Below are 27,454 nucleotides of genomic sequence, written 5' to 3' on the forward strand. Positions count from 1 at the left end.
ATTTTCGCAGCTGTGGCTTAGCATTCCATTTGTACACGGTATATGAAACAACGGCAGTTAAGCTGGTGTTTAGTTTAGCTAATGGAATCAGATCATGAGAAGACGTGTGAACACAATGTCAACAGCACTTCAACCTCAGAAGAGCTGTTATGCAGGGTTATAGCCCTCCACCTCACCTCTATTCAATTCAAAGGGCTTTATTGGCATGGGAAACATATGTTTACACTGCCACAGCAAGTGAAATGGATAAACAAAAGTGAAAAACCAAAAGTGACCAGTAAATATCACACACAAGTTCCAAAAGAACAAAGACATTTCAAATGTTATGTCTAAATAGAGTGTTGTAACAATGAGCAAACAGTAAAAAAAGGGAAAATAAAAACAAATATGTGTTGTATTTACAATGGTGTTTGTTCACTGGTTGCCCTTTTCTTGTGGCAATAGGACACAAATCTTGCTGCTGTGATGGCACACTGGTATTTCACCCAATAGATATGGGAGTTTATCAAATTATTTTTTATATTCTTTGTGGGTCTGTGTAATGAGGGAAATGTCTCTCTAACATGGTCATACATTTGTCAGGAGGTTAGGAAGTGCAGCTCAGTTTCCACCTCATTTTGTGGGCAGTGTATACATACCCTGTCTTCTATTGAGAGCCATGTCTACCTACGGTAACCTTTCTCAATAGCAAGGCTATGCTCAATTGAGTCTGTACAAAGTTTGGGTAAGTCACAGTGCTCAATGGGATTGAGATCCGGGCTCTTCGCTGGCCATGGCAGAACACGGACATTCCTGTCTTGCAGGAAACCACGCACAGAACGACCAGTATGGCTGGTGGCATTGTCATGCTGGAGGGTCATGTCAGGATGTGCCTGCAGGAAGGGTATCAGATGAGGGAGTATGTCTTCCCCATAACGCACAGCGTTGAGATTGTCTGCAATGATAACAAGCTCAGTCCGATGATGCTGTGACACACTGCCCCAGACCATGACGGACCCTCCACCTCCAAATCGATCCCGCTCCAGAGTACAAGCCTCGGTGAAACGCTCATTCCTTCGACAATAAACGCAAATCCGACAATCACCCCTGGTGAGACAAAACCGCGACTTGTTAGTGAAGAGCACTTTTTGCCAGTCCTGTCTGGTCCAACGACGGTAGGTTTGTGCCCATAGGCGATGTTGTTGCCGGTGATGTCTGGTGAGGACCTGCCTTACAACAGGCCTACAAGCCCTCAGTCCAGCCTCACTCAGCCTATTGCGGACAGTCTGAGCACTGATGGAGGAATTGTGCGTTCCTGGTGTAACTCGGGCAGTTGTTGCCATCCTGTACCTGTCCCGCAGGTGTGATGTTTGGCTGTACCGATCCTGTGCAGGTGTTGTTACACGTGGTCTGCCACTGCGAGGACGATCAGCTGTCCGTCCCGTCTCCCTGTAGCGCTGTCTTAGGCGTCTCACAGTACAGACATCGCAATTTATTGCCCTGGCCACATCTGCAGTCCTCATGCCTCCTTGCAGCATGCCTAATGCACATTCACGCAGATGAGCAGGGACCCTGGGCATCTTTCTTTTGGTTTTTCAGAGTCAGTAGAAAGGCCTCTTTAGTGTCCTAAGTTTTCATAACTGTGACCTTAATTGCCTACTATCTGTAAGCTGTTAGTGTCTTAATGACTGTTCCACAGGTGCATGTTCATTAATTGTTTATGGTTCATTGAACAAGTATGTGAAACTGTGTTTAAACCCTTTACAATTAAGATCTGTGAAGTTATTTGGATTTTTACAAATTATCTTTGAAAGACAGGGTCCTGAAAAAGGGACTTTTCTTTTTTTGCTGAGTTTATAACCGATTCAAATATTTTTAGCGAGATCCTAATTGGTATGTCAAATGTTCCTTTTGATGGCATAGAAGGCCTTTCTTGTCTTGTCTCTCAGATCGTTCACAGCTTTGTTGAAATTACCTGTGGCGCTGATGTTTAGGCCGAGGCATGTATAGATTTGTGTGTGCTATAGGGCAACGGTGTTTAGATGGAATTTGTATCGGTGGTCCTGGCAACTGGACCTTTTTTGGAACACCATTATTTTTGTCTACTTTAGGCCCTCCATGGTTGGGGACAGAAGTCCAGATCATCAGCAAACAGTAGACATTTTACTTCAGAAGGGTGGGGCTTAAGCTGCAGCCCTGTCTTACCCCACAGCCCTGTGGAAAGAAATGTGTTTTTACCCATTTTAACCGCACACTTGTTTGTGTACATGGATTTTGTCCTATGTTCCCCCCCCCCCCCCCCCAACACCACTTTCCATCAATTTGTATAGCAGACCCTCATGCCAAATTGAGTCAAAGGCTTTTTTGAAATCAACAAAGCATGAGAAGACTGCCTTTGTTTTGTTTCTTTGTCAGTTAGGGTGTGCAGGGGAATACGTGGTCTGTCATACGGTAATTTGGTAAAAAGACAGTTTGACATTTGCCAAGTAGGAAATGTTTGAGTCTGCTGTTAATGATTATGCAGAGGATTTTCCGAAGGTTGCTGTTGACGCATATCCCACAGCAGTTATTGGGGTCAAATGTGTCTCCACTTTTGTGGATTGGAGTTATCGGTCCTTGGTTCCAAATATTGGGGAAGATGTCAGAGCTAAGGATGATGTTAACTCTTAAGGATCGGACCTTTTTTTTCTCTTTTTTTTTTGCCTAAAATGACATACCCAAATCTAACTGCCTGTAGCTCAGGACCTGAAGCAAGGATATCCATATTCTTGATACCATTTGAAAGGAAACACTTTTGACTTTTGTGGAAATGTGAAATGAAAATAGGAGAATATAACACAGATCTGGTAAAAGATAATACAAAGAAAAAACCATGTGCTTTTCATCTTTGAAACGCAAGAGAAAGGCCGTAATGTATTATTCCAGCCCAGGTGTAATTTAGATTTTGGCCACTAGACGGCAGCAGTGTATGTGCAAAGTTTTAGACTGATCCAATGAACCATTGCATATGTTTAAAATGTATCAAGACTGCCCAAATGTGTCTAATTGGTTAATTAATAACTTTAAGTTCATAACTGTGCACTCTACTGTAAATTGGACAGTGCAGTTAGATTAACAAGAATTTAAGCTTTCTGCCAATATCAGATATGTCTATGTCCTGGGACATGTTCTTGTTACTTACAACCTCAAGCTAATCACATTAGCGCAACCATCCTGCGGGGGGACCCACCGATCCTGTAGAGGTTATTAAAGAGTTTAAGTATAGCCAATTGGAATGTGTGGTCTGTAAATGTTATAATTTCTAATAGGATACCATCAACACCACAGGCCTTTTTGGGTTGGATGGTTTGTATTTTGTTCTGTAGTTCATTCAACGTAATTGGAGAATCCAGTGTGTTCTGGTAGTCTTTAATAGTTGATTCTAAGATTTGGATTTTATCATGTAAATGTTTTTGCTGTTTGTTCTTTGTTATAAGGCCAAAAAGACTGGATTAGTAGTTTATCCGTACATCTCCGTTTTGGATAGATAACTCTTCGTGTTGTTTGTTTAGCGTTTTCCAATTTTCCCAAAAGTGGTTAGATTCTATGGATTCTTCAATTACATTGAGTTGGTTTCAAATGTGCTGTTCCTTCTTTTTCCATAGTGTATTTCTGTATTGTTTAGTGATTTACCATAGTGAAGGCGTAGATTCAGGTTTTCTGGGTCTCTATGCATTTGTTTCGATCTCTTTCAGGTTTTTGCATTCTTCATCAAACCATTTGAGGCTCCCGAGTGGCGTAGCGGTCTAAGGCACTGCATCTCAGTGCAAGAGGCGTCACTGCAGTACCTGGTTCAAAGCCAGGCTGCGTCACATCCGGCTGTGATTGGGAGTCCCATAGGACGGCGCACAATTGGCCCAGCGTTTGGCCGGGGTAGGCCGTCATCGTAAATAAGAATTTGTTCTGAATTGCCTAGTTAAATAAAAAATAAAAAACATTTGATAGGGAAGCCGAGAGGTCAAATATACTGTTTAGGCATTCTACTGCCAAGTTCACACCTTCACAATTACAGTGAAATGTTTTGTCAAGGAAGTTGTCTAAAAGGCCATGCTCAGTTGATAGAGCATGGTGTGTGCAACGCCAGCATGGTGTGTGCAACGCCAGGGTTGTGTGTTCGATTCCCATGGGGGGGCAAGTACAACAACTACAAAAATGTATAAAATGTTTGCATTCACTACTGTAAGTCGCTCTGGATAAGAGCGTCTGCTAAATGACAAATGTAAAATGTAAAAATGACTGTTGTTGCCTAATTGTTATTTGGTAGGTTTCGACACTACCTTCCTTGTGTAGCATTTCTTAATATATAAATGTAAAAATGACTGTTGTTGCCTAATTGTTCTTTGGTAGGTTTCGACACTACCTTCCTTGTGTAGCATTTCTTAATATTATTCAGTTCCTTTGGCTTTGAGGTCTCATGATTGAGTATTGCTCTGTTCAGGTAGACTGATTTTGCTGTGATCTGAAAGGGGTGTCAGTGGGCTGACTGAACACAGAGACTCTGGGTTGAGGTCAGTAATAAAGTAGTCTACAGTGCTACTACCAAGAGATGAGTTATAGGTGTACCTAACGTAGGAGTCCCCTTGAAGCCTACCACTGACTATGTACATACCCAGTGTGCGACAGAGTGGCGCAGTGGTCTAAGACACTGCATCTCAATGCAAGAGGAGTCACTGCAGTACCTGGTTCAAAGCCAGGCTGCATCACATCTGGCCGTGATTGGGAGTCCCACAATTGGCCCGGGTTTGGCTGGGGTAGGCCGTCATTGTAAATAAGAATTTGTTCTTAACTGACTTGCCTAGGTAACTTCTTTGTGAACGAGTAGCTTGAATCAATAAGGTGCCCAGAGTAAATTCCTTTGTCTTTAGAAATGAAAGGGAACGGAGCTCGTGCTCATGGCCGCACGCGTGACTAAACTAAAGGCTTTCAGCCAGGTTCAAACAGCTCTTATTTGCTCATATGGCAGGCGAAAACCTGAGAAAAAATCCAACCAGGAAGTGGGAAATGTAAGGTTTGTAGTTTTTCAAGTAATTGCCTATCCAATATACAGTGTAAATTTGGTCAGATTGCACTTCATAAGCCTTCCACTAGATGTCAACAGTCTTTAGAACGTTGTTTCAGGCTTCTATTGTAAAAGGGGAGCGAATAAGAGCTGTTTGAACCAGTGGTCTGGCTGAAAGCCTTTAGTTTAGTCACGCGCGCGGCCGTGAACACGGGCTTCGTTCCCTTTCATTTCTAAAGACAAAGGAATTGTCCGGTTGGAATATTATTGAAGATTTATTATAAAAACACCCTAAAGATTGACTCTAACCATCAGTTGACATGTTTTTACAAACTGTAATGGAACTTTGACTTTTCGTCTGGACTTAGAGCCCACGCCTTGTGCATTTGGAATAGTGAACTAAACGCGCAAACAAAAAGGAGGTATTTGGACATAAAGATTAACTTTATCAAACAAAACAAACATTTGTTGTGGAACTGGGATTCCTGGGAGTGCATTCCGATGAAGATCAAAGGTAAGTGAATATTTATAACACTATTTCTGACTTTTGTTGACTCCACAACATGGCGGGTATCTGTATGGCTTGTTTTGGTGGCTGAGCGCTGTACTCAGATTATCGCATGGTGTGCTTTCACCGTAAAGCTTTTTGAAATCTGACACAGCGGTTGCATTAAGGAGAAATGTATCTATAATCCTATGCATAACACTTGTATCTTTCAAAGTTTATGATGAGAATTTCTGTAAATTGATGTGGCTCTCTGCAAAATCACCGGATGTTTTGTAGGCAAAACATTACTGAACATAATGTGCCAATGTAAACTGAGATTTTGGGATATAAATATGAACTTTATCGAACAAAACATACATGTATTGTGTAACATGAAGTCCTATGAGTGCCATCTGATGAAGATCATCAAAGGTTAGTGATTCATTTTATCTCAATTTCTGCTTTTTGTGACTCCTCTCTTTGGCTGGAAAATGGCTGTATATTTTTTTGTGACTAGGCACTGACCTAACAATTGTATGGTATGCTTTTGCCGTAAAGCCTTTTTGAAATCAGACACTGTGGCTGGATTAACAAGAAGTTTACCTTTAAAATGGTGTATAATACTTGTATGTTTGAGGAATTTTAATTATGAGACTTCTGTTGTTTTGTATTTGGCGCCCTGCAATGTCACTGGCTGTTGTTGAGGTGGGACGCTAGCGTCCCACAAATCCCAGAGAGGTTAAATAAATGTAAAAAAAAAAGGCTGCAGGAGTTGTGACCTATTTTATTTGGTTATGTTGTCCTAGTTGTGCCTAGGGGAGGGAACGCTGTAACCTCCAGGTAGCTGTTTGTCCCCGTCTGTGCTGAGGGTGTCAGGTTCTTGTCCAGTTCTGGTATTTAGGTCACCAAAGACTAGTACATGTCCCTGGGCTTGGAAATGGTTAATCTCCCCTTCTAGGATGAAGAAGCCGTCTTCATTAAAGTATGGGAATTCTAGTGGGGGGGGGTTATAGGTAGCACACAGGAAAATATTTTTCTCTGTTGAGATCAGTTCCTTTAGAATTTCTAGCCAAAATGTAAAATGTACCCGTTTTGATTAATTTAAGAGTACGAGTTAGGTCTGCTCTATTCCAAAATAGCATACCCCCTGAGCCACTTCCCTGTTTCACACCTGGTAGTTTGGTGGATGGGACTACCAGCTCTCTGTAACCTAGAGGGAAACAAGTGGGTCCACCTTCTCTATACCATGTTTCTAGTAGGATGACAATGTCTGTATTCCACCTCTCGCTCCCTCTCCGTTTTCTCTGCTCACAGTAACAGGAAACTCTCCCACAGGCCAGAATTAGATTTAATAGGATTATTAACCAACTAGTAGGTACACTAGCAACTCAGGGACTCAGTGACTAAGCTTCTCGACACACATGCACACACAAACCTAGTCTTGCTTTGCATCCAGGGATTGAACTAGCCATTATGACATTGACAAATTGTCAGTCAATATGCCTAAACTAAGTCCCTAAGGGAGAATTGTTCCTGACAGTTCAGTTTCACAGAATGTGTCTTATTTAATCCAGAGTAGACATGTGCCTCTGTCTGCATCTCTACTCTAGGTCTATCATTCAATGGCAGGAGTGCTGAAGTAAGCACAATTGGTTAACATGCCATGTGAAAGAATCAGGTATTTTGGAAAAGAAGAGACTGATTTGTTGCCGTACTTCCGAGAACAAACACTTGAATCTTTTCTAGCGAGCTAGAGAGGGATGGAAAAAGAGGGGAGAGGCACAGTATATGCAGGTCGGCCACCTGGCAGGCATACAGAAAGGCCTAGTGCATGGTCCTATCTGCATCTCGCAATGGAATGCTGTATCTCACAATTTCTTGGCTTGCAATGTTTCACAACTTCAGTAAAGCAGGGCCTATCATCGATGAAGGCTAGGATATTCTACACGCAACAAACCGAAGACTGAACACACAATCGCATCATTAGTGAAGAGAAAGAACAGGCGAGCCAGCGCGAGGCTCTATCACATTAGTGGAAACCAAGATTGTTCAGGGCAGGTCTTCCAGTTTTGACAAGCAGAAGTGACTTTTCGTAGCAGGATTGTAGAATTTACGCAGCAGTTTAGGAGAATTAACACAGCAGGTTAGAAGAATTAGGTTAAGGTTAGGAAAGGGTTAGCAATTGTCCCAGATGACACGACTCGAACATATCCATCTATAACCAGGCCTGCCCTGAAACAGTCTTGACTTCCACTAATGCGATGCTGCCAGGGCAAGGGAGAATGGGAGGGGGCAGGCAGAATGAACTGTGGTGCACAAATGTCTTGGTAATCTGTGTCTCGCCTTGCAATATGTTTTGTGATAATTGCACAAGTGTCGTCACGTTACCAGAGTTTGGACTTGGACACCAGGTTTAGTATCCTGAATCTTTATACCAAAACGATACCACGGCAACAACAACAAAAAGCGCATTAGCTAAAGTCACAGAATAAACACTGGTCTTTATTTTTTTTTCAACATTGAACAATATGTTGATAACTGGTAGAACTAAAATAAATAGAATATTCTCTATTCTACACTGAATAAAAATATAAATGCAACATGTAAAGTGTTGGTCCCAAGTTTCATGAGCTGAAATAAAATATCCCAGAAATGTTTAAACACACAAAAAGCCTCTAAAATGTTGTGCACAAATTTGTTTACATCCCTGTTAGTGAGCATTTCTATTTTTCCTAGATAACCCATCCACCTGACAGCTGTGGCATATCAAGAAGCTGATTAAACAGCATGAACATTGCACAGTTGCACCTTGTGCTGGAGTCAATAAATGGCCACTAACATGTGCAGTTGTGTCACAACGCCACAGATGTCAAGCTTTGAGGGAGAGTGTAATTGGCATGCAGGAATATCCACCAGAGTGGTTGTCAGAGAATTGAATGTTCATTTCTCTACAATAAGCCGCCAACGTCGCTTTAGAGAATTTGGCTGTACGTCCAACTGGCCTCAGTTTTCTGATGTCAACGTTGTGAACACAGTGCCCCATGGTGGTGGTGGGGTTATGGTATGGGCAAGCATAAGCTATGAACAACAAACAATTGCAATTTATCGATGGCAATTTGAATGCACAGAGATACTGTGACGAGATCCTAAGGTCCATTGTCGTGCCATTCATCTGCCGCCATCACCTCATGTGTCAGCATGATAATGCACAGCCCCATGTCACAAGGATCTGTACACAACTCCTGGAAGCTGAAAATGTCCCAGTTCTTCCATGGCCTGCATACTCACCAGACATGTCACCGATTGAGCATGTTTGGATGCTGTGGATCAACGCATACGACACATGTTCCAGTTACGGCCAATATCCAGCAACTTCGCACAGCCATTAAAGAAGAGTGGGACAACCTTCCATAGGACACAATCAAACGCCTGATCAACTCTGTGCGAAGGAGATGTGTCGTGGCGCATGAGGAAAATGGTGGTCACACTGCACAGTGATTTTATTTAGTGTGGGGGATTGTTTTAGGTTAGGGATCTTTAATGTTAAGATCTCTTTTTTATTTAAACATTATAACATTCACACCCCTAGACACAATAACTCTTAAGATGGTCCTCCTACTGTGTGAGTGTTGCCCACAAGTGTCCCAAGAGTAGGCCTAAATGCAACCATGAGCTCAGCAACTGAATTCATTAACAAATACATAGATCATAGGGGTTTCAAAATATACTTACGGTCTGCAGCTTCTCACAAGTGTTTTCAAAACGTTTTCTACCGAGCTAGAAACAGAGGGAGGAGAGAGAAAAAGAAATGTGAGACATCAGAACAGAGACAGATGTGTCTAAGGTGACTTAAATCAAACAATGAGCACACTGAACACACCAATGCAATTAGGACAAGGATGACTGACTGACTGCAGGTACAGCCAAATCACGCATATAAATTCTACTGATCAAGTGTAGTGGGAAAAGTCCTGGCTCTGTACTCATTTAGGGTGTGGTGATCATTTCCAGTAGTGTTCATATATTATGGTGCCTGTAATGAAGCAGTAGAGAGACAAGTGTATGTACCGGATCAACTCAAACACTGATGAAAAGTAAGGGATGTGTTGGGCAGGTGTGTACATCCACACAGCAAGGGAATCGAGGACACACAAACTGGCATAGCATGACAAAAGGACGACAGAAACACCCGCCACACACATCTACAGAACTAAAGTCATTGACTAGAACAATGTGACTATTCCAGGGCCGTTCAACCTTTGTCCTGGATGGCCATGGGCCAGCAGTGTAACAGCAGCACATGAATGGTACCTAATTAACAGATTTACTCTGTTCATTCACAATCATCAGAATGAAGCCTTTTATTGGGCTTGGGGAAATGTCTAGGAGGGAAAATGAGTAGGCCTGAGGCTTCATGTAAACAGTAGGACTAGCCGTTATTACCTGTAATGAATGCTGACCTTGACAGTGGAGAGTTGCCCTTTAGGCAGATGCCCTCGGCCATTGTTTGAGGCTTTTTATCACATAGCCTGACTAAACCGTAAACATATCTGGGGAATGTAACGGTAAAGGCTTTTCAACAGAAAGCGGTTTGGACAAGTTCAAGTAGTCCCTTGAAATGAGCATTACTTACTGCCATTGTCCATTTTCTTGTTTGGTGCCTAAATTATACAACCAATCCTAGGCCTACATTACAGGACTTCTGACTGCTGTGGTTTTGGTTACTTTTATTTTTTGGGCACAGTTACAATAGGGCCTCTGTATATAATGGCTTGTAAAGGTTAGACTCATGTGACTAAACTCAGTGTCACATAAGTGTCAAAAGATTTAGCTGAGGACCAATATAACCCCAGCCATTGCGCTCAAACACCCTCAATCCCCCTGCCTTGCCCTCCACTCGTACATGCATGCTGAGCTCAAGCCATGCGTTCTAAACTGCCCCTCTGTCCCATTCAACCGTGCTCTAAGCTGTGTTACATTTATTTTTCAAATCAACCTGATTGCATTGCTTTAATTCAATAGACTAATGGGAACTACAACATGAGCAATTTCAGCCAGGGGCTCTTGGCTTTCCATCTCAGGGCTTGAGTGAGGAGAGCCTAATCTCTCCTTTCTCCTGAAATGTGCACTTGTTCACTTCCCTTTATGGATTTCAAAAGGAAAATGATTGCTAGGCCTATATGGAAACTCCCTCTAGCCCATTCCAACGCAAATATAATGATTTTACATTTGTGGGAAGTAGTGAAAGAATGCACACTTTAGGAGGAAGGAGAGATTTGTGGGATGCAACCCACAGACAGACCACACTGAAAATCAAAGTAACGCACCGAAGTAATAATACAAAGCAGCCTGACCAGAACACCATTACCAACGGCCCGACACTCAACCCTGGGGAACACCCAGATGTCCTTTAGAGTTTGAAGTGGGGGCGAAACGTCACGCGATGATGTTCACCCCTATCTCATACCAGTATACCAGGGGGGGGGGGCGTGATACAAGAGCTTCTACCCTTATAATGACTCTAACAGCAACATTTGTGGCGCAAAAGCGAACAGAACCGCAAAGATAAGCTACTGTAAAGTTAATTATTATCTGGCAGCATGATTAAGGCCAAAAAACCATATGCATTGAACCACAAGCATTTTTTTGCACAGATCTGTGCTCTTTTGTACCACAAAGATGTTATCCATCATGGCCGTTTAGAAACCGCTGACTTCAGAATGGGCTAGGCTACTCTAGTGGGTACTGCTGCAAAACCTGCTGCTGACAATGGGTCAATCCACCAAATCATATGGGACTTGACAAAGGAAGGGGGTTAGATGCAGTGCGGCAGTGTCCAATATGAGAGGAATGTTAACATTGCTTTTTGGTAGATTTGTAGTTGATTTTATGTCAAACAAGCTGCGTGGGGGTGTCCAGTGTGCTTTTTGGTTTTCAACATGCAACATAAAATTAAAACCAAAAAGAGTGCCTCAATAAAAGGATGAAATAATAAAATAAAAAAAACACAAAAGAGAAGTGTTGTCCTTACCACCTCTGAAACAATTTTATCATTACGTGTTTAGAGGAAGCACGAGGCCGTAGGGAACTGAATGTGAGAGGAGACAAAGGCATAAAAACACATTCAGATTCACACTATGAAAAGCCAATCCATTTCAATTAAATACATCAAAAAAAAATTATAACACCTTTTTTGTACTGCAGCAGCGCATTGCACATTTTCTGAATATTTTTGTTTTCCACTGCTCGTTTTCTTTAAAAACAAAGGGCCAAGCATCAGTAAACAGTAGCAGCTTGCTTCCCTTGGTGAGAGAGCTGATTACTGTTATGTGCTAGCAAGGCTTTGTAGTGACACACAATGTTCCCATAGACCCATACAAGAGCACCTCGCACTGCTTGCTGGGAGAAAAGGTGTGGGAGGGGGTTTCCACTAGATTCCACAGCCAAAAATGGCTATATGGTAAAAAGCCATTAAAACAAAACATTTGCTTTTTGGTCTTAAGGTTAGGGTTAAGCACAAGGTTAGCAGTGTGGTTAAGTTAGGGATTTGTTTAAAATAAAAAAATGTAGAAGATAAAAATTGTAGAAATAGGCAGGGTTTACAACTTTGTGGCTGTGGAAGCTAGTGATGACCAGGGAAGGTGGCTCTAGGGCTATATGCCACCTGGGGGTAGGTACAGATTTCTCCACATTCAGAAATTAGCCCAGGCAACAACTGGGGGCAGGGACAACAGAACATATGTGCATGTAAGAAAGGATGCATCAAGGGCGGGCCTGAACTGTATTAGGCAGTACCATAGCAATAGGCAGTACCTATACAGCGCCAACAGATACCAACATAATAGAGCAATGTTTTTCACAATAAATCCATTCATAACACCACTAGAGATTCAGGGCTGAGCTCCATTTTAATTTTATTTTTAAAGGTAGACTCATCGATATTACATCATCGTGCGAAGCGGGGCACCGCCACCTTCCTGCTATTAGAATCTTCCAAGCATGCCTCAAGGAAGGGCTCAAAATGGGAAGAACCAATAGTGGCAGTCTTGGATGATTTTTGGATGTCATTGTGTTGACGACTCTAATCGGGAAGTCACCCGGCACTGTATGATGATGTCATAACACAGACTTTACCTTGAAGATTTTACAGCTGAGTAGGTTGGTTTCAATGTGTCAATATGCAGAGTTTATTTTATTTTTTAAGGCCGTTTTTAACTGTGCTGGTAAAAGAGAAGAGGGGCGTACTTGGGGAACCAGTTTAGTCCCAGGTGTTCAGTCTTTGAGTAGAGGATCCTGTCTTGTAGCTCGTACAGGGGTCTCCAAGGCAACTCAAGATCCTCCCGCGACAGCAGCTCTCTTTTCCTGTTAGAAATAAGAGTAGGTGGGGTTAAAACATGTAAAAGGACTTCATTTAAATTATGTCACTGTTGCCTCAGAGCTTCATACAACTAGGTGAGGGCAGGGCTCAATTTACAGAGAGTATTTCAACTCTTAAATGTGAGTGACACTTGAACTTCTCACACAATGAGGAAAACAGTAGAACAGCCAGTCACTGACAAACCAAGAAATAAATTAAAGGCTGTTTAGAGTCCTATAACGTGACATTGACTGATGAGGATGGCAAGACCTTGCATCATACTGGTCTCAAGCTTGTTGATGGGGGTTTGTGTGTTGCTTACTTTAGGAGGTCGAGCGTGCGAGGCCCTCCACGAGCGAGCGAAGCCATCACTGTGTGTGTAGCAGTAGCCCATACTAACTTGAAGCTGATGAGGTGGGCCAGACCTCGCATCATGCCGATCTCCAGCATGTCAATGTGTGTGTTTGTATGTGTGACCGTGTGTTTAGCCCATGGGTCTTACTTGAGGAGGTTGATGAGTAGCCGGGCTAGGCCTTGCATCATACTGATCTCCAGCTTGTCGATGGTGATCAGCTCGTACAGCAGCTTGATGAACAGCACATGGTCCTCCTTGCTGAACTTCCTGCCGTACAATCGCATGTACCTACAAGAGAAGAACAGCTTTAGGCTACTGCCACAAAGACCCATGAACGCGGATTAGATCATATATTCATTCAACAACTGTCAGTTTTTACCAGTCAAAAGTTCAATTCAACGCAGCTATTCTCGGACGAGCCGAATATCCAAAAAGGACTAATGTCTAGTGTGTTTTCAACTCCGTTTACCAACATCCGTCAAAGGAGGCCTCCCACTGGAAAATAAGGAATTTTCAGACAAAATGTGTGGCCGCAGCCGTAGGGCTAGGCCTATAGCTAGCCTGAACATCCACGATTCAAAGTGAGCTAGCCAGGGAATAATATATACTTGACTTCTTGTATTGCGTAGAATGGACAGAAAAGGAGCTTTGGGCTATCCCTATATATAAAGTTAAATATAATATTCAGTTGCTGCTTCACAATTAATATGTGCAAACATTCTGCCAGAGACTCATGTTCCTGAACAACAAAAACAGCTTTATGGGTATAGCCTAGTATAGAGCAGGTGAATAAGAAACGTAGTACGAGGGTTCTTCTTTATTTTTACTCTTTTCTACATTGTAGAATAATAGTGAAGACATCAAAACTATGAAACAACACATATGGAATCAGGTACTAACCAAAAGTATATTTTAGATTCTTCAAAGTAGCCACCCTTTGCATTGATGACACCATTGCACACTCTTGGCACTCTCAACCAGGTTCATGAGGAATGATTTTCCAACAGACTTGGAGTTCCCACATATGGGAACTGCTTTTCCTTCACTCTGCGGTCCAACTCATCCCAAACCATCTCAACTGGGTTAAGGTGGAGGCCAGGTCATCTAATGCAGCACTCCATCACTCGCCCTTACAAAGCCTGGAGGTGTGTTTTGGGTCATTGTCCTGTTGAAAAACAAATTATACTCCCACTAAGCGCAAACCAGATGGGATGGCGTACCGCTGGAGAATGCTGTGGTAGCCATGCTGGTTAAATGTGCCTTGAATTCTAAATAAATCACAGACCGTGTCACCAGTAAAGCACCCCCACACCATCTCCTCCATGCTTCATGGTGGGAACCACACATGCGGAGATCATTCGTTCACCTACTCTGTCTCAAAGACACGGCGGTTGGAACAAAAAATCTCACATTTTGACTCAAACCAAAAGGACAGATTTCCACCGGTCTAATGTCCATTGCTTGTGTTTCTTGAATGAATAGGTGTCCAAACTTATGACTGGTACTGTATGTGCAAAGCAGATCCGGAAGGAGAAGATGCTAGGCCTTTAACTAGATTCCGTCTCAAGAAAAGAAACTCCCACACAAAGCTTGCAAAGTAACAATATTGTTTTAAACCTAGGCCTAAATTGCTAAGTTAACAGTGAGAATGGCAGAATGGTGAACTTACTAAATGACAGAGTTTGACTGTGTGATATTAGGTTGCTTCTTGTGTAAATATTTTCCGTCTGATGTACTCAGCGCCAGGCAAAAACTGTACAGACCACAGAGATAGGCCTGCACTGAATGCTTCTTGTTCTTGCTGAGGAGCCAAAATACTTGTGTAGCTCTAGAATCTATTGTAGCTCTAGAACTATTGGAGGGCAGAATTTCCATGTCTCCGAGTCTGGACCAGCAGTGACTCAGTCATAACCTGGTCGGACATATGCACCGGCATGTAGACTTAGTCCCAAATGGCACCGTATTCCCTACACAACACAGACAGAGTAACCTGATGTAATGCTACAACATTAACAAGGTGTGAAGACACTGTCTATGTGCAGCTATTCCCATAAACCAGGATGGAGCGTATACATTTGGAACAGGTCTCTTCTGGTTTGGGGAGCTCTGACGAATGCCTTACATTCAGAACTTCTGAAATGGTTCACACAAAACTGTGCATCGATTTTTATCAATTGTATAGGCTATTCTATACTGAAGGTATAGGCCTGGGGCACGTTCAGCAATAGGAAACAGGGATACTTAGTCAGTTGTACAACAATGCATTCAACTGAAATGTGTCTTCCGCATTTAACCCAACCCCTCTGAATCAGAGAGGTGCGGGTAGCTGCCATAATCGACATCCACGTCTTCAGCGTCCGGGGAACAGTGGGTTAACTGCCTTGCTCATGGGCAGAACGACAGATTTTTACCTGGTCAGCTCTGGGATTTGATCTAGCAACCTTTCGGTTACTGGCCCAACACTCTAACCACTAGGCTACCTGCCGCCATACCCAACATTCTGGAACGTTCATATAGAAATATACTATCAGAACAAACATGCATATCTGACAGGCAGAATAAGGAATCAAATCAAATGCATTTGTCACATGCGCCAAATACAACAGGTGTAGACCTAACTGTGAAATGCTTACTTACAAGCCCTTAACCAACAATGCAGTTCAAGAAATGGAGTTAAGAAAATATTTACTAAATAATTAAAAAAGTAACAAAGAAAATTACAACAATAATGAGGCTATACACAGAGGGTACCAATACCGAGTCAATGTGCAGGGATATAGGTTAGTCGTGGTAATTTGTACATGTACACTACTGTTCAAAAGTTTGGGGTCACTTAGAAATGTCCTTGTTTTGAAAGAAAACATCAAATTGATCAAAATATACTGTAGACATTGTTAATGTTGTAAATGATTATTGTAGCTGGAAACAGCTGATTTTTTTATGGAATATCTACATAGGCGTACAGAGGCCCATTATCAGCAACCATCACTCCTATGTTCCAACGGCACATTGTGTTAGCTAATCCAAGTTTATCTTTTTATAAGGCTAATTGATCATTAGAAAACCCTTTTGCAATTATGTTAGCACAGCTGAAAACTGGCCTCCTTTAGACTAGTTGAATATCTGGACCATCAGCATTTGTGGGTTAGAGTAGACACTCAAAATGGCCAGAAACAAAGAACTTTCTTCTGAAACGCGTCAGTCTATTCTTCTTCTGAGAAATGAAGGCTATTCCATGCGAGAAATTGCCAAGAAACTGAAGATCTCGTACAATGCTGTGTACTACTCCCTTCACAGAACAGCGCAAACTGTCTCTAACCAGAATAGAAAGAGGAGTGGGAGGCCCCCATGCATAACTGAGCAAGACAAGTACATTAGTGTGTATAGTTTGAGAAAGACGCCTCAAGTCCAGCTTCATTAAATAGTACCCGCAAAACACCAGTATCAAGGTCAACAGTGAAGAGGGGTAAAGTGACTATGCATAGATAATAAACAGAGAGTAGCAGCAGTGTAAAAACAAAGGGGGGGGGGGGGGTCAAAGTAAATATTTCAGGGGGCAATTTGATATATTTTCATGGTTCAAGGGGGTAGAAGCTGTCAAGGAGCCTTCTGGACCTAGACTTGGCTCTCCAGTACAGCATGCCGTGCGGTAGCAGAACAGTCTATGACTTGGGTGGCTGGAGTTAGACAATTTGTTGGGCCTTCCTCTGACACCATCTAGTATATAGGTCCTGGATGGCAGGAAGCTTGGCCCCAGTGATGTACTGGGTCATACGCACTACCCTCTGGGGACCCAGGCAAAATCTTTTCAGTCTCCTGAGGGGAAAAGGTGTTGTCATGCCCTCTTCACAACTGTCTTGTTGTGTTTGGACCATGATAGTTTGTTGGTAATGTGGACACCAAGGAACTTGAAAAACTCTCGACCCGCTCCACTACAGCCCCGTCGATGTTAATGGGGGCCTGGTCGGTCCTCCTTTTCCTATAGTCCACGATCAGCTCCATTGTCTTGCTCACATTGAGGGAGAGGTTGTTGTCTCAGACACCCTCCCTATAGGCTGTCTCATTGTTGTCGGTGATCAGGCCTACCACTGTTGTGTCATCAGCGAACTTAATGGTGTTGGAGTCGTGCCTGGCCGTGCAATCATGAGTGAACAGGGAGTACAGGACGGGACTAAGCACACACACACACGAGGGGCCCCAGTGTTGAGGATCAGCGTGACAGATGTGTTGTTGCATACCCTTACCACCTTGTGAACACTATGGTGTTGAACACTGAGCTGTAGTCAATGAACAGCATTCTCACACAGGTTTTCCTTTTGACCAGATGGGAAAGGGCAGTGCGGAGTGCGATTGCATCATCTGTGGATCTGTTGGGGCGGTATGCAAATTGGAGTGGGTCTAGGGTATCCGGAAGGATGCTGTTGATTTGAGCCATGACCAGCCTTTCAAAGCACCTCATGGATACCGACGTGAGTGCTACGGGGCGGTAATTATTTAGGGAGGTTACCTCCGCTTTCTTGGGCACAGGGACCATGGTGGTCTGCTTGAAACATGTAGACATCACAGACTTGGTCAGAGAGAAGTTGAAAATGTCAGTGAAGTCACTTACCAGTTGGTCAACGCATGATTTGAGTACACGTCCTGGTAATCCGTCTGGCCCTGCGGCTTTGTGAATGTTGACCTGTTTATAAGGTCTTGCTCAAATCAGCTACGGAGAGCGTGATCACACAGTCGTCCGGAACAGCTGGTACTCTCATGCATGCTTCAGTGTTGCTCGCCTCGAAGCAAGCATAAAAAAGGCATTTAGCTCATCTGGTAGGCTCACGGCTTGGTTTCCCTTTGTAGTCAGTAATAGTTTACAAGCCCTGCCACATCCGATGAGTGTCAGAGCCGGTGTAGTAGGATTCAATCTTAGTCCTGTTTTGATACTTTGATGTTTCCTTTTTTGTCCACCAGCCACAGAATTTTTTACTAGCCAAAATACTTTCCCTCCTAAAGTGACAACCACAAAACAAGATGAACATGCTTTGTAATGTTCCTAAAACAAATGTATTACTATTAAGTAAAAAGTAATGTGGTATACTGTTTAATTTAGTGACCTGAGTCTTAACCAAAGGATCGCAGATGAGACAAACATCTACCTGCCCCTTTAAGGGCACGCAACTCAAGTCATGTTCGTACCTGTGAGATTGAGTCTGACTTGTAGGTGGGTTGACTTCTATTTCAAGTAAATAAGACCAACTTTTACACCTGTGCGAATTAGTGATGCACCAATATATTTTCGGCCGATACCTGATATTTTCTTGCAAAAAAAAAAATGATACCGATAACATTTACATTTTAGTCATTTAGCCTCTCTAGGGTAGGGGGCAGTATTTGCACGGCCAGATAAAAAACGTACCCGATTTAATCTGGTTATTACTACTGCCCAGAAAGTAGAATATGCATATAATTGTTTGATTTGGATAGAAAACACCCTAAAGTTCCTAAAACTGTTTGAATGGTGTCTGTGAGTATAACAGAACTCATATGGCAGGCAAAAACCTGAGAAGATTCCTTACAGGAAGTGCCCTCTCTGACCATTTCTTGGCCTTCTACACTCTCTTTATTGAAAACTGAGGATCTCTGCTGTAACGTGACACTTCCTACGGCTCCCATAGGCTCTCAGAAGGTGGCAAAACGTTGAATGATGCCTTTGCAGGCCATGGCTGAAAAACAGTAGCGCATTTGGATAGTGGTCGATCAGAGAACAATGAGACTGGGGACGCGTGCACGAGCCGACACCATGTTTTTATTTTTTCGTCTTTGAACGTAAAACAGGGTTTCCCGGTCGGAATATTATCGCTTTTTTACGAGAAAAATCGCATAAAAATTGATTTTAAACAGCGGTTGACATACGGTAATGGAATATTTCGAATTTTTTTTGTCACGAAACGCGTCGGGCTCACCCTTCGGATAGTGTCTTGAACGCACAAACAAAACAGGATATTTGAACATAACTATGGATTATTTTGAACCAAACCAACATTTGTTGTTGAAGTAGAAGTCCTGTGAGTGCATTCTGATGAAGAACAGCAAAGGTAATCCAATTTTTCTAATAGTAATTCTGAGTTTAGTGAAAGCCAAACTTGGTGGGTGTCAAAATAGCTAGCCCGTGATGGCGAGCTATCTACTCAGAATATTGCAAAATGTGCTTTTGCCGAAAAGCTATTTTAAAATCGGACACCGCGATTGCACAAAGGAGTTCTGTATCTATAATTCTTAAAATAATTTTTATGTTTTTTGTGAACATTTATCGTGAGTAATTTAGTAAATTCACCGGAAGTTTGCGGTGGGTATGCTAGTTCTGAACGTCACATGCTAATGTAAAAAGCTGGTTTTTGATATAAATATGAACTTGATTGAACAAAACATGCATGTATTGTATAACATAATGTCCTAGGAGTGTCATCTGATGAAGATCATCAAAGGTTAGTGCTGCATTTAGCTGTGGTTTGGGTTTATGTGACATTATATGCTAGCTTGAAAAATGGGTGTCTGATTATTTCTGGCAGGGTACTCTGCTGACATAATCTAATGTTTTGTTTTCGTTGTAAAGCCTTTTTGAAATCGGACAGTGTGGTTAGATTAACGAGAGTCTTGTCTTTAAAATGGTGTAAAATAGTCATATATTTGAGAAATTGAAGTAATAGCATTTCTAAGGTATTTGAATATCGCGCCACGGGATTCCACTGGCTGTTGAGTAGGTGGGACGATTTCGTCCCCGGACCATTCTTAGAGCCTTCCTCTGACAGCACCTGGTACAGAGGTCCTGGATGGCAGGGAACTCTGCCACAGTGACGTAGTGGGCCAAACTCACTACTCTCAGTAACGACTTGCGATTGGATGCCAAGCATTTCCCATACCAAGTTGTGATGCAGCCAGTAAAGATGCCATCAATTGTGCAGCTGTAGAACTGAGGATCTGAGGACCCATTACAAATCTTTTCAGCCTCCTGAGGGGAAGAGGTATTGTCTGGCCTCATCACGACTGCGTTGACGTGTTTGGACTATTATAGGTCCTTAGTTATGTGGACGCTGAGGAACTTGAAGCTCTCGACCTGCTCCATTACAGCCCATCGATGTGAATGGGGGCGTGCTCGGCCCTCTGTTTCCTATAGTCCATGATCAGCTCCTGTGTCTTGCGGACGTTGAAGGAGAGGTTGTTGCGCTAGCGCCACACCGCCAGGTCCCTGACCTCCTCCCTGTAGGCTGTCTTATCGTCTTCAGTGATCAGTCCTATGTTGGAGTCATTCGCAGCCACACAGTCATGGGTGAACAGGGATAACAGGAGGGGACTAAGCACGCACCCCTGAGGAAACCCTGTGTTAAGGGTCATTGTGGCAGATGTGTTGTTGCCTACCCTCACCACCTGGGGGCGGCCCATCAGGAAGTCCAGGACCCAGTTGCAGAGGGAGGCTTTTAATCCCAGTCTTTAGTGCCCTCAAAGCGCATCACTAAGCTATGGCGTTGAACGCTGAGCTGTACTCAATGAACAGCATTCTCACATAAGTGTTCATTTTGTCCAGGTGGGAAAGGACAGTGTGGAGTGCAATAGAGATTGCATCATCTGTGGATCTGTTGGGGCGTTGCGCGAATTAGAGTGGGTCCCCAGTGTCTGCATTGATGGTGTTGATGTGAGCCATGACCAGCCTTTTAAAACATTTCATGGCTACAGATGTGAGTGCCATAGGATGATAGTCATTTAGACAGATTACCTGGGCATTCTTGGGAACAGGGACTATGGTGGTCTGCTTGAAATATGTAGATAAGTCAGTGAAAATGTCAGTCAAGACACTTGCCAGCTGATCTGAGTACGCGTCCTGGTAATCCGTCTGGCCCTGCGGCCTTGCGAATGTTAACCTGTTTAAAGGTCTTACTCACATTGGCTACGGAGAGAGTGATCACACAGTCCGGAACAGCTGATGCTCTCATGAATGGTTCAGTGTTGCTTGCCTCGAAGCAAGCAGCAAAAAAATTATAATTCTAGCGCAAGCGTTCCGCTAGCGACCCACCTCGACAACATCCGGTGAAATTGCAGAGCGTGAAATCCAAACTACAGAAATATAAAAATGTAACATGCATGAAAATACAGGTGTAATACATCAAAATAAAGCTTAACTTCTTGTTAATCCAGCCGCTGTGTCAGATTTCAAAAAGGCTTTACGGCGACAGCACACCATGCGATTATCTGAGGACAGCGCCCCGCATACAAAACCATGAAAAACATTTTTCAACCAGGCAAGTGCGACACGAAAGTCTGAAAGAGCGATATAATAAATGCCTTACCTTTGAAGATCTTCTGTTGGCACTCCAAAACATCCCAGTTACATCACAAATGGTCCTTTTGTTCAATAAAGTCCTTTATATCCATAAAAACTCACTTTAGCTGGCGCACTTCAGTCAATGATCCACTGGTTTCCCTCCTTCAAAATGAATCCCAAACATTCCCAATAAACTTATCCAAACAAGTCAAACAACGTTCATAATCAAACCTTAGATACCCTAATACGGAAATAAACGATACATTTTAAGACGGAGAATAGTATGTTCATTACCGGAGATAAATAACAAAGAAAGCGCTTTCCTCCACACGCATGGAAACACTACAGCCAAAATGGGAGCCACTTAGAAAAACTACAACTTCTGGCTCATTTTTCCAAAACCCAGCCTGAAACTCTTTCTAAAGACTTGACATCTAGTGGAAGCACTAGGAACTGCAATCTGGGAGGTTTTCGCCTTGTAATAAAAGTGACAGCCATTAAAAACAGTGGTAGTCCAAATTCTTTTGGGGGGGGGGATGGTTTGTCCTTGGGGTTTCGCCTGCCATATCAGTCATGTTATACTCACAGACATTATTTTAACACTAGAAACTTTAGAGTGTTTTCTATCAAAATCTACCAATTAAATGCATATCCTAGCTTCAGGGCCTGAGTAACAGGCAGTTTACTTTGGGCAGGCTTTTCATCCGGACGTCAAAATACTGCCCCCTAGCCCAAAGAGGTTTTAATTAATCTGGTAGGCCCGCGTCACTCGACTGCGTGCAGTTGTGGTTCCCTTTCTAAACTGTGATAGTTTGTAAGTTCTGTCATATCCGACGAGTGTCAGAACCTTTATTCAGTACTTTGTTGAAACACCTTTGGCAGCGATCACAGCCTCAAGTCTTCTTGGGTATGACGCTACAAGCTGGGCACACTTGTATTTGGGGAGTTTCTCCTATTCTTCTCTGCAGATCCTCTCAAGCTCTGTCAAGTTGGATGGGGAACGTTGTTGTACAGCTATTTTCAAGTCTCGCCAGAGATGTTCGATCAGGTACAAATCCGGGCTCTGGCTGGGCCACTCAATGACATTCAAAGCATTGTCCTGAAGCCACTCCTGCGTTGTCTTGGCTGTGTGCTTAGGGTCATTGTCCTGTTGAAAGGTGAACCTTCACCCCAGTCTTAGGTCCTGAGTGCTCCGGAGCAGGTTTTCATCAAGGATCTCTGTACTTTTCTCTGTTCATCTATCCCTCGAGCATAACTAGTCTCCCAGTCCCTGCCGCTGAAAAACATCCCCACAGCATGATGCTGCCACCACCATGCTTCACCGTAGGGATGGTGCCAGGTTTCCTCCAGACATGATGCCTTGCATTCAGGCCAAAGCGTTTAATCTTGGTTTCATCAGACCAGAGAATCTTGTTTCTCATGGTCTGAGAGTGTTTAGGTGCCTTTTGGCAAACTCCAAGCAGGCTGTCATGTGCCGTTTACTGAGGAGTGGCTTCCGTCTGGCCCCTCTACCATAAAGGCCTGATTGGTGGAGTGCTGCAGCGATGGGAGAACCTTCAAGAAGGACAACCATCTCCACAGATGAACTCTGGAGTTCTGTCAGTGACCATCGGGTTCTTGGTCACCTCCCTGACCAAGTCCCTTCTCCCCAAACTGCTCAGTTTGGCCAGGTGGCCAGCTCTAGAAAGAGTCTTGGTGGTGCCAGACTTATTCCGTTTAAGAATTATGGAGGCCACTGTGTTCCTGGGAACCGTCAGTGTTGCAGAAATGTTTTGGTACCCTTCCCCAGATCTGTGCCTCGACACAATCCTGTCTCGGAGCTCTACGGACAATTCCTTCGACCTCATGGCTTGGTTTCTGCTCTGACATGCACTCTCATCTAAGGGACCTTATATAGACAGGTGTGTGCCTTTCCAAATCATGTCCAATCAATTGAATTTTCCACAGGCGGACTCCAATCAAGTTGTAGAAACATCTCAAGAATGATCAATGGAATCAGGATGCACCTGAGCTCAATTTCAAGTATCTTGGGCTCCGGTCCAAACACTTAAGACACACCCTATCCTCTCAGCCCTCAAATTAAGTGGACACTTCTGATGACGTATCATGGCGTCTGACAAGTATACACTTGCAGGGCAAGGGAAGGAGGAATGATTTTTTAAATAGACCACCCTAGGCTGGAAATTCACTCGTTCATCCCGCGATGATTGTGTTTTCAGCCACCGGTAGCTTGTGGGTGCTTTATATGCGCTTCAGTCAATTATGAATGCATGTCTACTTATATTAAATATATTATTAATATGCCTACTGTATGATAGCTAGCAAATTAATTAGCTAACTAACGTTAGCCTGCCTAGTTGGAACTTCTTGAAGGAAAATACATTATTTCCACAATTCCCTTAAGATAACCAAACAAAAACATTTACTTTATGTGCATTAGAAATTGTGCTACTAATTTATTGCATTTGTTTTTACTTACACTTGTATGTTCATTTCTCCATTGATGTTGTTTTTAAGTTTTCACTGACTGTTCTTAGCGGATGTACAATTGTCACAAATTGAATTATGGGAAGTTTCAGGCCCGAGTGAAAAATTGTACACTCGCAACGCCGACTAAAAACGAGGGCTGAGGGGCTTACGTTGTAAACTTCCCTTGCTTGGCTAATCATTTGGACCGCCTTCCAAGATGGCGACAGTGATTCCCCCAAGGGCATAAGGCGAGGGTAAGTGGACGAGGGTTTGTCTTTTATGCGTTTGGACCGCATCCATAGCAAAGGGTCTAAATACTTATGTAAATAAGGCATTTGCTTTTTATTTTGTATAAACTTGCAACAAAAATCTAAACCTGTTTTCGCTTTGTCATTACGGGGTATTGTGTGTAGATTAGCGAGATATATATTTTTTTTAATCAATTTTAGAATAAGGCTGTAAACTTTCAAATGCACTGTATGTGTCACCAAATACCTCAGGAAACCACACAGAATTTAAGTGTGACTGCATGTCATTTAAGGACTGGCAGTGATAAGGCTATATGTGAACAGTGAGTGTGAAAGCAAAAATTGAACAATTAGTGAGCCCTGAACTAGGGACTAAGGTAATTTGGGAAGCCTACTTGTGTTGTGTAGTTATGACCAGTAGCTGAATGCCATGTGACAGCAAAACTGAACTCCCTACTGGAAAATAATATTGATTATATTTAGGAATATTTGGGGAAATGAAGAAATGTTTGTTTCACTTTCTGAAATTGTTTAGTTTTGTAGTCTCTAATCAATACAGCTAGCTAAATCATGGGACTTTGATGTAAAACCATCAACACATATATACAATCTAATGGGACGACTCAAGAAACCTATTTATTTTTTTAAACCAAGGCTGTTGTGATCACTTGCTAAGACTTCACGTGCTTCTGATACAGTCAGTGACTAAGCAATGGCTGGCCAATTTAGCCAGCCTAAGTGAAGGCATGGTTTGTTAAAAAGGATTTGGGCAATAGGGTCATGTCAGTGACATTGGGCATAATCGTTTTGCATAGCCCGGTGTCCCGGGTGAGTGAAAATTTCACTTTGGACCAATGAAAAGGTCTAAATCGAGTAAACCCCGCCTAACCGAGCAATGTAAAACAAACTCGCTCAGTGTCTCAAGTAGCTAACTAGCTGGGCCATTAGGGAACATGGAAACTGATGTTAGAAATATAAATTAATGACTCTGTGGCAAGTTACCGGTAGTACAACCAACTAGTTAGGACTACAAGCATGTTTACAAACAAGATGCTTAGGGAGTATTAGCCAAGTCAGTTAGCAAGCGTCATATTCTAATGACACAGCAAGTAGTAGCATGGCGTTGCTTATGGCCACTGCTAACGTGAATCATATCGTGACATGGCATTAGTTATGTTGCTTGCTATCTCGGGCTTGACATTTTAATGTTTACTCTCTGCTGCATGGCTATGTTAGCATTCTTACACTTTTGAGCACAAAACACATCTAGCTAGCTACCTCACGTAAGAACTTGTTTCTTGGCCTGGCTAATCCTGCTAGTTAGCTAAATCCATAACCGCCCGCCCAGTCAGTGATGCCAACACCGATCAAATAGATATGTTAGTTAGCTAACTACCGGTGGGCAGCCCACTTGCTCCAACGTAAAACGAGCCTTAGCTAACTATTGGCAGCTTCTAAACACTATTTGGCAGAAGCAAATGTATTATGTAGCTAGCCAGCTAGCGACCCAAATTAACTTACAGAACGGGTGAATGATTAACTACGTGTTTCTACATCTGCATTGCTTTCCGTTTGGGATTTTAGGCTGGGTTTATGTATAAGCACTTTGTGACATCTGTTGATGTAAAAAGAGCTTTATAAATACATTTGATTGATTAACTAGTTATCTACAGTAGCTATCTAGAAAGCCAGACAACTGAACTGGGTTAGCTAACGTTAGCACTTACGTGGAAAGTTTCCTTGTCCAAAACAAGACACCCGGCCATATCTCTCGAAGCTGGACAGCCCGGCCCAAGTTTCCTTTGATTTTACCCAAAAGGTCATTGGATTCCTCGTCTAATATATCCGCGTATGGCAGAAGTTTGTTGTAGACGATGTCTTTTTGAGGGACAAATCCTAATTTCTCCGACACGTCTTCTTTCATATTACAATTTCCCAAATGTAGGTTGTGTTCTCTTCGTTGCTTGACAAGATAATGTAGTTCACTAACGTTGGCTCCTAGTATGTCAGCTAGCTTTGGATGATCAGTTTGTATCCTTCTGTGTAAGTTCTTGATAATGTTAGCTTGCTAGCTACAACATCTTAATGTTTCCTTTGTAACACCATGCTAGCTAAATATCACACTTGGGCATTGATATGACTACACAAAAATGTAAATATCCGATTCAGTCGAATATGATTTCTTGAAAGATTGCGCTAACACTTAAAATGGGTTCCTTCTCATTTAGCTAGTTACTTATATCCATCTGACTACTTTCAACGTTTCTTTACCAGACACCCATCCCACGCATTCGGCTCCTCCCCAATAGTCATTTTCGCAAGGTACAATCATTAGACGTTTCTTCTTCTTCTTCTGGATTGGGTTGGCGGATCGTAAAGTGCATACACCGCCACTTACTGTACTGGAATGCGAGTCCATTCACGGTCAACCTAGATTAAATTATTTATGATATGATACGTCCCCATAAATAAAAATAAAAAAACTCAAGCAAAGTCGATGAAACCAATTTTTTTTCTTCTTATATGGGTTTAATGGCGAACTACACATTGACAAAAACGTCCTAGAGATGGTACGACTTGTCTCAGGAACCATAAAATAACTTGCTACAACGAAATATTATGGATATACTAACAAGACTCTGTACCGGTACTTCCTGTATATAGCCTCGTTATTGTTATTTGATTGTGTAATTATTTTTAACTTTAGTTTATTTAGTAAATATTTTCTTAACTATATTTTCTTAACTGCATTGTTGGTTAAGGGCTTGTAAAGTAGGCATTTCATGGTAAGGTCTACACCTATTGTATTCGGCGCGTGTGACACAATTTGATTTGATATGTCACGTCAACTGCTTGTATTCAATGGAGAGAGATGCATGGCCATCTCGAGACAACTCCGATATAAACACTTTTTTCTCAAAGTTGCCGGGATGTCACATGTCCTACTTATATCAGTACACTAAAAACAACTTCAACATTACAAAACATACAAAAATGCGATCAAATAAACCTCCCGTAGCAAAAAAACCCCACTAATTTGTTTGTTGACCAGATTCCGCACTCTCATGGCGGTTTTTCGTTGCCGAAACAACGAAAAACCGCCACCTGCTGGAGGGAGACAGATTTTCTGCCGAGTTTGAGCCTCTCTCTTCCTCTTCGCTACAACCAAAGACAGTATAGTATGAAGATAGGCTAAAACTACTTCTCCAATAGAAATCC

At 42.6% G+C, this 27,454-nt stretch overlaps 1 protein-coding gene across 3 annotated transcripts in view; it reads right to left on the minus strand.

The window, feature by feature from the left end:
• The window catches only part of LOC106589746 (proteasome activator complex subunit 4B), an 81,244-nt gene extending 54,695 nt beyond the window's left edge, over positions 1-26,549 (minus strand). The window contains exons 1-5 of one of the 3 annotated variants that reach the window (XM_082970538.1): positions 25,963-26,549; positions 13,364-13,504; positions 12,750-12,866; positions 11,536-11,592; positions 9,237-9,281 (exon numbers count right to left, since the gene is read on the minus strand). In XM_082970538.1, the coding sequence (XP_082826664.1) occupies positions 9,237-9,281; positions 11,536-11,592; positions 12,750-12,866; positions 13,364-13,504; positions 25,963-26,159 (557 nt within the window). In that variant the 5' untranslated portion in view covers positions 26,160-26,549. Of the gene's footprint in view, positions 1-9,236; positions 9,282-11,535; positions 11,593-12,749; positions 12,867-13,363; positions 13,505-17,825; positions 18,165-25,962 lie in introns of those variants that run through there. The other 2 variants (XM_082970540.1, XM_082970539.1) reach the window with 2 other exon arrangements.
• Positions 26,550-27,454: the final 905 nt, after the last annotated feature.

Source organism: Salmo salar, chromosome 28 (assembly GCF_965601325.2).
Source record: "Salmo salar chromosome 28, fSalSal1, whole genome shotgun sequence".
Classification (NCBI taxonomy): Eukaryota; Metazoa; Chordata; class Actinopteri; order Salmoniformes; family Salmonidae; genus Salmo; species Salmo salar.